The 13,393-nt window shown below is 44.4% G+C and overlaps 1 protein-coding gene across 3 annotated transcripts in view; it reads right to left on the bottom strand.

Annotated features, from left to right (window-relative positions):
* Positions 1-13,393, bottom strand: part of Cacna1e (calcium voltage-gated channel subunit alpha1 E) — a 294,495-nt gene that overhangs the window by 138,074 nt on the left and 143,028 nt on the right. For all 3 annotated transcript variants that reach the window (XM_076832427.2, XM_076832426.2, XM_076832425.2), the window contains exon 7: positions 4,543-4,646. In XM_076832427.2, coding sequence (XP_076688542.1) covers positions 4,543-4,646 — 104 coding nt within the window. The remainder of the gene's footprint in view (positions 1-4,542; positions 4,647-13,393) is intronic.

Below are 13,393 nucleotides of genomic sequence, written 5' to 3' on the forward strand. Positions count from 1 at the left end.
CTCCCCACTCAAGATATTTGCTATTGAGTACTCCTTCCCAATGTCTCCCGTGTCTTTTCCGTAACTATTTCACAAATCACCACCACTGGCTCCTAGCACCACTTAGTTGGACTAGTATGGTTATTTCTTTCTTGATCCTCCTGAATCTGATCTCTCCTGGGGCCAATCCTTCCCCAACTGATGCTAGATGAATGTCCTCATACGCTCCTTTCATTGTATACTTTGTGTATGCAATATTTACTTTAAAATTTTAATTTCTGTTTTTCTCAAAGTAATGTAGAATTATAAAAAGCCACATAATTGTGAAAGATTTATAATGAAAAATTAGCAGCCCCACTGTCTCACCTCTCCCAGCCTCTGAATCTCACTCCCCAGAGGTACCCACTCCCAACTCTCGCCTATTTCTTCTGGTATTCATTTCCAAATTTCTAAATATTATACTTAAAACACTGCTCTCTCTTTGTCTTTTAATTTTAGATACTTCTTAAAAAGACAACCTCATAGCAGAACCTAAGATTTCAGTCTTTAACACCCTCTTTCCCTCTCCCTACTCTGCCTCCTCCATCCAAGTCAAGGCAATTATAGCACCATGAGGGCTAGCTCAGACTTCAGCCTGGACAATGGGAACTGATTGATGGCTGTGCTGTGCAGAGAGCTTGCTATGCGTACATTTCTTTACTGTAACCCTTCTGTATTTTGTGAAATTAAATGCTTATGGGGTTGTGTGCATAAATACATCCACATAGAGAGAGAGAGTGTGTGTGTGTGTGTGTATGTATATATAAAATACGTATATGGCATATGTATGTATGTCATTCAAAAGCTTATGGTCTTGTCAAAACTATACATATACATGTATATACCTGTACACACATGCATATACATAGACACATATATGTATATGTCACAAATGAATTGTAGAGCTCTAAAATTGCTAAATTTAAGAGAAAGTGAAATATTCCCTGATACATTATATTAGTCTTATGATTGTCAAAACCATATGTATATGAACGTTTCTATACATGCATGCATATATGTGAACACATACAATTATGTACACATGTGCACATATTGTCCATACATGTAGTTCTGACAAAACTATAAACTCTTGAATATAACACATCAGGGAATTTTTTTAAATTAAAGAGCATTTTTTGAGCTGGATCCTCCTGTTCAAATCTGATCTTAATGCCCTCTAGACCACTGACAGCTCTCATCCCAGACTTCCCTTCACCATCATCATCCCAAGAATCAATCCCCTTCCATGTTTCCTCTATTGAATCCCTCATTTCTATGAGCATCATGTTTCTCTTACTTATTTTTATTAATTCACATTACCCAGTAACTTCTTCAGAAAGGGTATCTGAAAATATTGCTAATCAATCCTTGTGAATAATTGGTACTTTGGCTGGGTATAGAATTCATCTTAAAAGTTTTTCCTCCTTCCTGAAAGCTTTAGAAATATAGAACTTTCTAACTTTAAGAGTTATCATTGAGGGGCTCAATGTCAGCCTGAGTCTTAACTGTTGGTAGGTAAATTTTACTCTCTTCCCAATTTCTGGTGCTTTCAGAATACTGTTTACTCCCATGTTTCGAATTTCGTGATGATTCATCTTGGTGTGTTACCTTTAATTAGTTGTGCTGAGCACTCAGAGGACACTTTTATGGTTAATTAATGAATCCACCTTCTATCACCCTGCCATAAAAAAAACTATTATCACAATATATCCAATGCGTACTTTCAATTTGAATATATTCTGGCAAACTGTTTTCTGTGCATGTATTTATGTAAATGGTATTATAATCAGCTGGTCTCATTTTCACTAAACTACTCTTAAATACCCTATGTTCCAAGTGTACTTGGTATGTGCTGCTCCTAACTGCTACACTGTATGCATCCAACACTTTACCCATCTAGTTTCCCTGTTATCCACATTTCCCAGGTAGCCTGCAATTCCCTATTGCCAAGGAACAATGCCTGAAAGAACATCATTTGCACATGGCTTAGCAGATCTTTTAATCTGACAACATCAGTCTTAGTGCTGGGAACATTTCTCACATTTTTCTCTGTCAATTCTTCCCATTTCACTGTTCTCTTTATGGAATTCATTTAAATTTTGGATCAACCCTTTTTCTTTGTTTTCTATGTGATGGCCTCAACTTCATATTTCAGCCCTTTACTATCTTTTTATTTTCATTACATTTTTACATTAATTGCAAATTACTTACACTATAAATTAATTTCCAAGAGTGCTTGTTAACCTCAAATTCTTTTAATAATTATTTTGTAGATGAAATTATTTTTATTTTCTCTCTGCTAATATCAAACACAGCTTTTGAAGTTGTCTTCTACTCCTCGCTTTGTTTATATTCCCTCCAGTTCATTTTTTTCTATTTATTATTTCATTTTGGAGCTCTTACACTGGGCCTTTTCCTCAATGCTGATGCTCTCTAGCTGTGTGCTCAGATCAAAGAGTAAGGCAAGGAAAGCTCATCAGAAACTCAACGGCTGGGGCTTCCAGAGTGAAAAGTGTAGTGGTCGAATGATGCCCCCCCCAAAACAATGCTCATATCCAAATTCCTGGAACTCCTGGATGCTGCCTCTGGTCCAAACAAAGGGTCTTTGCAGATATAGTTAAGGATATTCAGATGAAAAGATCATCTGGATTATCCAGGAATCCTAAATCCAACGACAAGCATTGGTGTAAGAGCGAGGCAGAGGGAGATCACGCAGACCTGGGGGAGCAAGATGGTGTGACCACAAAGGCAGAGGCTGGAGTGATGTGGCAATGAATGCCCGAAACTTGAAGTGGAAGAACATAAATTCTCCCCTCGAGTCCCTGGAAGAAGGATGGTCCTGCCAGATTCTGGACTTCTACCCTCCAGAACTGACAGAATAAAATCTCAGTTTTAAGCTACCTAGTTTGTAGTGATTTGTTGTAGTAGCCATAGGAAACGAAGAGCTCACTGAGGGTGGTAGTGAGGGAACCTATTTCTCTGGTCAGCCTCAAATTTCAGGATAGATGATCTCTTTAAAACACTTTACATACAGAATTTAGAAGAATCCTCTAAATTGCTACCAGATGGCTGCATTTCTGGGAGAGCCGAAGTGGGCTGGGGTACTGACATTCAGTTTGTGGAATTTCATTTAACTCTGTTTTCATTATATGTCAACCCCACCCTTGGATGCACACCCTGTTACCACCCAAGCATCTGATTAGTTGTCCTGCCTTGCATAGCAGTGGGTATTGTGTGGGGCAGATGTCTGGAGACAGATCTAAAGTAGAGGGAGGAGCAAGGATTTTCAGGCAATCCTCTTGTTTTTAGCACCACACCATGCACGCCCCAGTTATTAGGGTTACCTGGAAGAAGATACCTGACAAGCTCCAATTCTTGAGGCTTTCTTGGGCCCTCAAAAATTAATTTTATTTTTTTATGGGCATTCCCCACTGTACATATTAAACATCAGTTTTCCAACTACCTCAGTTACCATTCACCCCTTAGCTTCAAAAATCATCACACATCTCTCATCTGTTGCAATTCCTCTTACTCGCTTTGCCCTTAGGTACTTCTTAATATGGATTTCCTGTGTTAGTGGAATTTCAAGGAATGACCAGCTTGGTTCAGTCCGCCATGCTCACATTGAAGTACCACCTTATAAATTGTCCTTGGAAGAACATAATGCCACTCTGACAAATTGAGTCCAGTTTTGCTGAGTAATATAAGGCCCTATAAACCATTCCTCGACTCTTAGGCATCCTAAGATGTCATGCCATGACCCCTCTACCCTCCAGGACATGTCCCCCATTTCTTCATCTTTGCTTAGGGTGTGGTATTCCCATTCTTGGGATGTTCACTCCCACGTATTCCATGTTATCCTAAGAGGCATTTTATATGCTTCTTGAAACCAACCTCAATGATTTCCAGTGGTATAGATTCGTCCTTTCCCCCCACTAAGTAATTATATCCAATATTAGTTAGTAAAATTCTCCCATTTCAGTTGCAAGTATTTGTGTTGTTATCCCAGCAAAACATGCTTCTCAAGCAGAGCAGGTGTGTGTGTGGGGGGCCATACCTTGTATTTTATGTGCTCCTTGTAATACAGACCATGGTATTGGACACTGAGTACTTGCAAACTGATAAGTGAATTCAAGTCACAATTGTGGGATTTGATGTACAATACACTGCAGCGTAAGAATCATTTGAGGATTAAACCTGCAACTTTTCGATTTTGTATTCCTGACAACCAGCACACTATTTGACATAGAATTGCCAAGTAAAAAGACGAATGGATAAAATGAACTCTCGCCAATCACCATGTTCAGTATTGTACCTGATGCAAAGATTTTAACTCCTAAGAATAATAAAGGTGATTAGAACGATGGTTCAGTAGTGCATCTCCAGCATCTAGAACAGCAGTTGGCACAAAGGGACTGCTCAGTAAGTGTCTTCTAAATGAAGGTTAAATGAATGAATCTGTCATGAGTCAGGAGGCATTAGTTTCCAGTTAGCAAAAAAAAAACAGAAAAACATCTGGCTTACCCAGAAAGTACTCCCAGGACTAGGTTGAGGACAAAGAAGGATCCGATGATGATGAGAGGGATGAAGTACAGCCAATTCCAGGTGGCTCCTAAGGCATCATTGGTCTGAAAGAAAAAAAAAAAATGGTTCCTTAATACTTCAAGCCACCCGTCAGAGGCAAGGCCAATATTCCTGCAGCTTCATCCACAGGACTGTGTGTCAGACAGTGCAGCAGGTACCTGCTTCCTTCCTGTACTCCCAACCTGGCTTTACCGTCAGTCCATCTGTCCTCTGCCATGCACATACTGGGGACACGGCATCAGCCTCCCCACAACTTCCAGGTGCGAACATTCCAACACCCTTCACATGAGAAGATGGAATACAAAGAAGCCAAATACCTTTCCAAGGTCATGCAAAAACTAACTGGTATGATGGTGCTGGGTGACATGAGCTCCAAGCCTTTGCTCTCTCCATGAAACAAATTCTCCAAAAGACAAAGGCAGGCTGTGCCCATCCCTATTCTGTGAATGCTGGTGAAGTGTTTGATGAGGCTGCTTAGAAAAAAAATCAGGGCCATCCACATCTTGCTTAGCCCTTGACCTGGGCTCTGACTCTCCTTTCTACCATAGCACAGAGCTGGTCCAGGTCTGGCCCCAGCAAGGCTCTGGACAGAACAAGGAACACACTAGAATCGAATGGAGATCATTCTCTTTCTCTTGTATTAACGCACAGGGAAGTGAAAAAAAATGCATCAAAATCTATATTTCGGATATTTGTACCATAAGTTGGAATAAAAGCCCCAGAATGACCAAGAATTAAGAGTTCTACCAAACATCTGTCCAAAAACAGTAACCATTGCAGATGCCTCATATGTTGACAGTATGTTTTATTAGACCCTTGAACTAGAACATGGGACTATGTTGAAAAGTCTTCTCCAACGTGTGTGCCTTTGGCTTTGTCTCGATTCTGACACACCAAATCTTTTCAAGTAGTCTTCCTGAAATGTATTTCACATGTGCAGAGTTTTGAAATCGCCACCCAACTCCTCTTACACAAAATTTAATACCCATTTGAAACAACATGTATTTAATTCCCAATTCACTGGGGGGATCAAAGTCATCAAGGTCAAAACTCACATCCTACTTAAGTAAAATTAAGACTAGAACTCAATTTCTCCGGCACTCAGAACTGCTCAGGAGATGATTACAACTGAAATAGACTCAAAATTAAACATTAAAACACTTTCTGAATTGGATGGAACAAAGACCTGTCAGTTTCAGTGGCTAAGATCTCTCTTTGGTTTAGGCAGCTCTGATCAGCTCAATACAAGCAGAAAGACATGAGCCAGACCTCAGGAAAAGAGTTCCTGATTACCAGAAGAGGCAGAACTAGACGTCAAGAGTCACAAGAGTTTTAATGGACATGGAAACCTAGTTTTTCTGAGATAGCTGAAACATTGGCCTTCCTGTGAGCATCAAAACGAATTGAATGATCCTTGCATAGCTAGCTCTGGGTTCATGATCATAAACCAGACATTCTATAAAGACCAGTTAGTTCCAATGCTTCACCGGAGGCTCCAGATTAACGGGTTTCATTCACTCTCTGGTTTTGCCAGCCTCCTATTTAGTTATTAGGTAGCAAGGACTGAGTCTATGCCTAGCACCTGGATCAGGGCTCAGCTACCCATAAATCTTACTCAGTATCTGCAGTGACAAAAAATGACAATGGCAAAATTGTGACAAGAAGTTATCTCTGGTCTCAGAGGTAACAGAGCCATGGTCTGAGGTTAGCTCAGAGCAACCTCACTTGGGTGGAGAGAAGTTTGTCCAAGATGGCGTCCTCATTGCTATGATCTAACCCGCAGCAATGTGCGCTACGGAAAATGGGCTTCAGCAACGAGAGAAACCTGGAAAACACAGCCAATTACATACGCCTCCCAGCCTATGAGAGGACCTGCAGAAAAAGGAACATGATTTACTTTGTTTATTATGATATTTCATAGACTTCCTTGATTGTAGAACCTTCTTTCTCAAAGAAAGCCTATTAATACATTGGGAAACGCCATGTATGAAATGTAGGGATGAACAGACTCCCCTCACCGGCCCACATTCTGGAATGTGCTTCTCAATTCTTCTAGAAAATGCCGATGACCAACAGGGTCTTATAAACAGTGTTTTATGAGAATGTTTTGGGTTTGCTTTAATCCATGTCAAAGCAGACACCTTAACTATTTACTCCAGTTTCTGTCTGGCTGCTGGCAAAGGGTTTGGCACACTCAGATGCTCAATTGGTCAACAAATGACCACATTTCTAATAAGATGATTCTCTTGTCAAAAATAATCCAAGGCAAATTCATTCTGGATACACCTATCCAACTGTGGAATTCTCCTGAATTGCTACAAATGTCCTGCACCAAAGCCCTGGAGCCTCCTAGATGGGGGGCGGGGGGAGGAAGGGGAAGAAGAAGAGAAGAGAAGAGTCCAGAAGACACCAGCCCCAGCAGCGCCCTGCCCTGGAGGTTATGAAAGATGACTGACAGCTTAAAGGTTCCTCCGGAGAAAGCAGCTTGACAGCTTCTCTAGATTATTCACAAACCTTTTAATAGACTTGCCGCACCCTCTCCACACCCAGCTCCCTCTCCGTCTCCTCTCACTCCTTCCCCACCAGGCGACTTCCCCTCCCCTCACGTGCTTCTCCTCAGGTTAGTGACACATCCCAGGGGACAACCCTCAGCAGGAAGTGGGCAAGTGAAGAACTTGTGCTTCTCTCCTCCAAAATGGAGGTTCATCTGATGATAATTAGGGCTTCCATCTCCTTCTGATTCATCATTATTAAAACCTTAAAATTGTCCAGTGTAGGAGAGACATCAATTCAATTGTCTTGAGATTAGAAAAGAAGCGATCCAAAACTCTGAAGGCAAAAGCATCCTGATACCAGGAGAAGTGGAGTGGCGGGGGACACTGCAGGCGCCATGGCAGAGTGCTGGCTGTGGTCTTTGATGGTATGCACACATGTCTGTCTCATAGGGAGAGGAAGGGAGCGGTACTTGAATAAGAGACTATCTCCCTTTCATTCTCTGCTGCTTCTGTGACAGAGTTACAAAGCTCCCAAGCCTCTTTGGTATAGGATCCTTGCATTTTATTTTCCCCTGCAATTCTTCCTGTGAGAACAGGGGACAGCCTAGCTGAGGACTCCCCGATGCCGTTTCCAAACCACTTTCTCTTGGATTCTGACCCCAGAGTCTCACAGGGGAACCTCTGCCACTCAGACCTCTATTGTAGAATTGCTAAAGGTAAATTGGGCCCCTCCCTATGAAGAATGTTGGTGCGGAGACTGTCAGCCACCTCCTTCCAACCATTCATGGAGCGCCTATTGCAATGGTTAACTTTGGATTGAGGGATGGTGAAGCATAGTCTTTGGGTGTGTCCATCAAGGTGTCCCAGAGAAGCATGGCCTGTGGGTCAGGGTACTCAGTCGGGAAGACCTACTCCCAATGTGGACAGGATCCCTCTAATTGGCTGGGGCCTCGGATGGAAAATGAAAAGGTAGAAAAGGGACTTGTGTACTTGTCTGCTCATGGGCACACTCACGATCTCTTCCTGAACCCCCTGGGGGAGGACATCCTGTTCCTCCTGCCTTTGGGTATCAGAAGTCCTGGTCTGAACTAAACTTGAACTCTGCACTCGGTCGCCCCCCACGGATGCTTGGGCCTTTGGCCTTGGACTAGGGGCTACACCATCAGCTTCCTTAGTTCTAAGGCTCCAGACTGGATTGAGCCAGCTACTGGCTTGTCTTGTTCTTCAATGTTATGGTCTAGATATAAGACGTCCCCCAAAAAACTCACGTGGGAGACAGTAAGAGAAAGTTTAGAGGTGAAATGATTAGGTGAAGGCTCCCATAACCCAGTCAGTGTAATAATCCACCGATAGGGATTAACAGGGTAGGCAGGTAGGGTGTGGCTGGAGGAGGGGGGGGGGTCACTGGGTACACGCCTTTGAGGTTTATATTTCCTCTGTGGCGAGGAGAGCCCTCTGCTTCCCCAGTGTCACCTTCTGAGCCGTTTTCCTTTTCCATTCCTTTCCACCATGATGTTCCGCCTACTTTGGGCCCAGAGTCGGTCAACTATGGACTGAGCCCTCTGAAACCGTGGCCCCTAAATAAACCTTTCTTCCTAATCTGTTTTTGTTGGGTTTTGGGTCACAATGGCAAAAAAAGGCCGACTAAAACACCCGATATACAGATGACTCTTGTGAAATTTCTCAGCCTTGGTGATCATATGCACCAATTCTTGTGACAAGTCCCTTCTGACATGTGCTGTAGGTTCTGCTTCTCTGGAGCACCCCGACTAACCTGCCTACACGTCAGATATTACAGAGAAGAACTTTGGGTCAGGGTCCTCTGGTTTAAGGAGTTGATGCCCCTCCCATCCACAATACCTTCCCCTAGACTGGCACTCCCTCCTTCTCACCTGCCGCTTCCCTGAGTGACACACTCATGCACATGTTCACAGGAGGGTGATGACAGACAGAAAGCGGTTCGGGGGTGGGAGCCCACCTGCACAGGAGTGCTCGGCGGGTACCAGCCCTGACATCGTGGGAATGCGTTTCTTTGGGAACCTGCCTGATTGAGGGTGTGAGCGCACCCACTCCCTGCGTAAACAGGCACACACGGCAATTATCACATTAATCTTTGGGGGTGGGGTGGGAGGAGCAAGACTGGAGAGAAAGATGGGGATGGGGAGAGCCAGGAAAGGGGGCCCCATAGGAATCCTGGCCCGAGTTTGTACAGGCAGGACCAGATCCCCAGATCCCCACCTTTGGAATTAGGTCTCTAAGTGGGTTCCACAGAGACCCAAGGAAAATGTGGTGAAGGGCCCCTCAGATGTGTTTCCCCTTCACCCAGCAGCTCCGATTAGGGAAGATGAACTCTGCGACCAAGCAGGGGGGCCACGTATGTCAGGCTAGGAAGGACAACACTGACCCCCAGGTCTGTTTAGGGACCAAGGGTTTCTGGGGCACATCTGCTTCCCAGGCTGAGGCAGCGCCAGCTGGAGGACCCGTGCGAGCCTGCAGCAGGGTTTCTTCAACTGCAATACAACTTCCACTGGGGACCAGATGATTCTTTGTCGCATGGCTGCCCTAGGCTGGGCATTAGTAGCTGCATCTCTGGCCCCTACCCAGTAGATGTCAGCAAGATCCCTCCTCCACCAGCTGTGACTACCAAAAATGAATCTAGAATTTCCAGAAGTCAGACTGGGGTGGGGTGGGGTGGGGTGGGGAATGCACAATAGCTTCTGACTGAGAACTGCTGGCCTCAGGCTCCATTTCAAGGGGAGGATCTTTGACTTCAATAATTATGAATAGAGCACAGGTGGGAGATGGTAGGAGTAGCCACCCTCTGTTACCAAAAAGGTCAGGCCATTCATCTCAGCAAAAGCATCTGTCCAAAGTCCCTGCTGACCAGACCCAGGCAGAGGAACATTCAGAGAACAGCGAGTTCCTGGCCAATCACAGTGACTTGGATTCCACAGCTCAGAGCCGAGATTTCATGGTTATCCCACAAATCCATGGACTACCTACTATGAGACAGTTTTGTTTGGGTTTTATTTCTATTTATTTTTTCTTAGTATTAGGGATTGAACCCAGGGGAGTTTTGCCATTGAACTACATCTCCTGTCCTCCTTATTTTTTTATTTTGGTACAGTGTCTTGCTAATTTGCTGAGGTTCAACCTCAAACTTATGATCCTCTTGCCTCAGCCTCCCGGGTTGCTAGGATTATAGGTGTGTGCCACCATACTCAGCTTATGGGACAGATTCTCTTGGGAGGTGTTTAGGGTAATTGATGAGCAAAACAGCCTCGGTTCTGGCTGAAACTCATAATGGGGGAGACACACATGAAACAGCTGAGCACACAAATATATGTGTAATGTTAAACTGTGGTCAGTGCTAGGAGGGGACCACAGGGCTCGGAGGCAGGGATCTGCTTATTCTAGGAGGGCAGGAAAGGACCTGCTGAAGCTTTCAAAGGAAAGAATCACAGGATTCAGAGACCAGAAAGGTAGTGAGAAGTTTATGATGGAGGTGGAAGAAGGTGGGGAGAGGTTGAGACTGAAGTGCCAGGAAGCAGAAGAATGAGGAGGAAGAGGCGGCCACCCTCTTTGGATGAGCGGCCACTGCCCTGAAATAGTAGCTCAACAAAGTCTCGCGCAGACATAATTCTAAAACACCTAAGTGACAAGGGAACTCTTGGATAGATTTTCTGAAAGTTTAAATAACTGGGCCTCACTTGGGCCCTTCCTAGGCACCATCTGCCCCTCCCCAAATATAACCTCACCCTGACTTCTATAACCATCCGTTAGATCAGCCTCACTGGGAAGCCTCCCTTCATATGCTGAACCACCCACAGGAACTCGGGCATTAGAACAGTCCCCTCCCTCCTCCCTCCTCCCTGTCCAGCTTTTACCAGCCTGAATGTGGCAAATTCTGTGGTGGCCCCACCCAGGTTCCCTTTACCTACAAGGCACCCATCCTCCAGCTGCTATGCTGGTTGACTGCTAATGGCTCACACCTGCTCCCTTCTCAGATGTGTCCCTGGCTGGCTGACAGATCAGTGCCACCTGAGATTTTATGCCTGCCTATGGTGACAGGGAAGGGACCCGTAACCGATAACTACCTGCTGCAAGGTTATCAATGACCCAGCCCCTTTCACTCTGGACGGGAAAACATCTCAGCCTGTGCTGTAGTTCACACTATGGAGCCACCTCTGAGATCAAGCTGACATAAGAACTTCTGAAAACACATCTTTGCCTAGTTTTTGTCCTGTTCTCACCTGCTTCCCTCACACCCTTACATGCCACCCCACCCAGCAGCAGTCACTCATTAAGTCACTACCACAAGAATCTCCCATTGCAGAATTTCTAAGAACCTGACTTCAGGCAGTCTATTCCATCTTCACCAGAGCTTTGGCCAACCTTACCAGGCTGAGGGCAACCTGCCCGAGTCACATCAGTTGAATGGCGTTTCTGAGCTCCTCTGAACACACCCACATATTGGGAAGATCACGCAATGTGCAATGCATCCTACCAATTATTGGATATTGTGGATACCGATCAATAAACCTACGGACCATCCAGCTTCACTTCCTGCACACCAAGAACTGCAGCCATACTCTTAGAGTATTATGAGAACACATCCTCCAAACCATGATTTGACGGAACAGGAAAACTGAGGTCCAGAAAAGCAAAGACTTCCCTGAGCATATGGGCAAATTATTGGCAGGCCTGGGGCCACAATCTAGAACCACAGTGGGTCAACTGCTTGAGAGCCTTGGACTCTCAATACCTCCTTTAGTCCCAGGACTCTAAAAAGTAATCCCATCCATTCTATTACCACCTTCGAGGAGAGCATAAAAGACAATTAAGAAACCCAACACCAGGATCTTGCCACTGGAAAACAAGAGCTCTCTTTGCAGCCCCCATTAAGGAGGACAAGGAGCAGGTGGAAAGCATGAGGACAGAGCTCTAAGTGAAGCATAAGCACCTGCTGCCCCCATCCAGGAGCTGAGCCTGTCACTCCCAGGAGGCAAGGCATTTCATTATGTCTCGGATCCCTGGGCATATTTAATAAACATGCCAAGTCTCCCTATAAGCAAACTCCAAGGCAGCATCTGGCCTAGCCAGGGGTCCTTTTAAGTAATTAAGGGTCTGCACAGTCTGATTGTTCCAAGTCCCCAGATTTGCAGCCACCTTCTCCCCGCAGGAGCTGGGCTATGATTCTGACTGGGAATAAGTAAGTACCTTGTAGTCAAGGTCCAAAGGACCTTGAGAAGTAACTTACTATTTGGACATTCCTCCATCCTTCCCTTTGGGGTCTCACTTTCTCCAGTGGGAAAAATCTAAGCCAATTTGGCAAAACAGCAGAGAAAAAGAGCACTCCCTGTCCCATCTACAGCCACAATAGAGTAGATCAGGGTCAGAAGCTCCTGGCCTGGAAGCCCGACTCCACTTCATGGGCAAGCAGCCCCTATTGATGGGGCTTGGGCCATTGGTAACCTTTAACCAATAACTACCTGCTGCAAGGGTATCATCGATGCTGGGCAGACAGGTACAGATGTTTCGGTGGAAATCCATCCACATTTTTGGGAAGACAACTTGAGGATCAAGTTCAAACCAAGGGAGGGTAAAGGATGCCATATAGTCCTACGATGGCCACCATGCCCATGTCCATGCAGGTGAGAGCCACAAAACTCACATGGCTCAGGGCCCTGCCACACATCTTTTTGGTACATCCTAATAATTCTAATGTTGATATCATGTGATTTTTATCCCGTCTCTTCTCTTTCAAAACTCTAGCCTAGAAGCCTAGAAGGAAGGGTCTTTGGGCACATCCTTTAAAGCAGATCTTGTAACTGCTGAAGCTAGATCTGGGTTACATTGGGGTTCCATAGTTCATTCTCTTTACTTTTGTGTATGCTTGAAATTTTCCATTTAAAAAAGTTGCAAATTTTTTTTCCAAAATAAAATTAGTTTTTTCAAATAGTTCTGGACTATGTGTGAATTTTAAGAGAAATCCCGTTTTAGTCAAAACAGTGAAAAATGTTAACATTGATAATGTGGAGGGTTAGACATGCGTGGTTTTAAATTCTGTTTTTATACTCTGCAACTTTTATAAAGTAGCTGTTAAGGCTTTGGTATGAAATGTCCCCTGGAAAGGTCATGTGGCAACGCAGGAATTTTCAGAGAGGAAATAATCAGATTATGAGAGCTGTAACCAGTCATGGATTAATCCATTTGACAGATGGATAATTTGGAAGAACCACTGTGCTCTGTGGTAACTGCAGGCAGCTAGAGTATTGCTGGAGGGAGTGGTCACT

Source organism: Callospermophilus lateralis, chromosome 13, assembly GCF_048772815.1.
Source record: "Callospermophilus lateralis isolate mCalLat2 chromosome 13, mCalLat2.hap1, whole genome shotgun sequence".
Lineage (NCBI taxonomy): Eukaryota > Metazoa > Chordata > Mammalia > Rodentia > Sciuridae > Callospermophilus > Callospermophilus lateralis.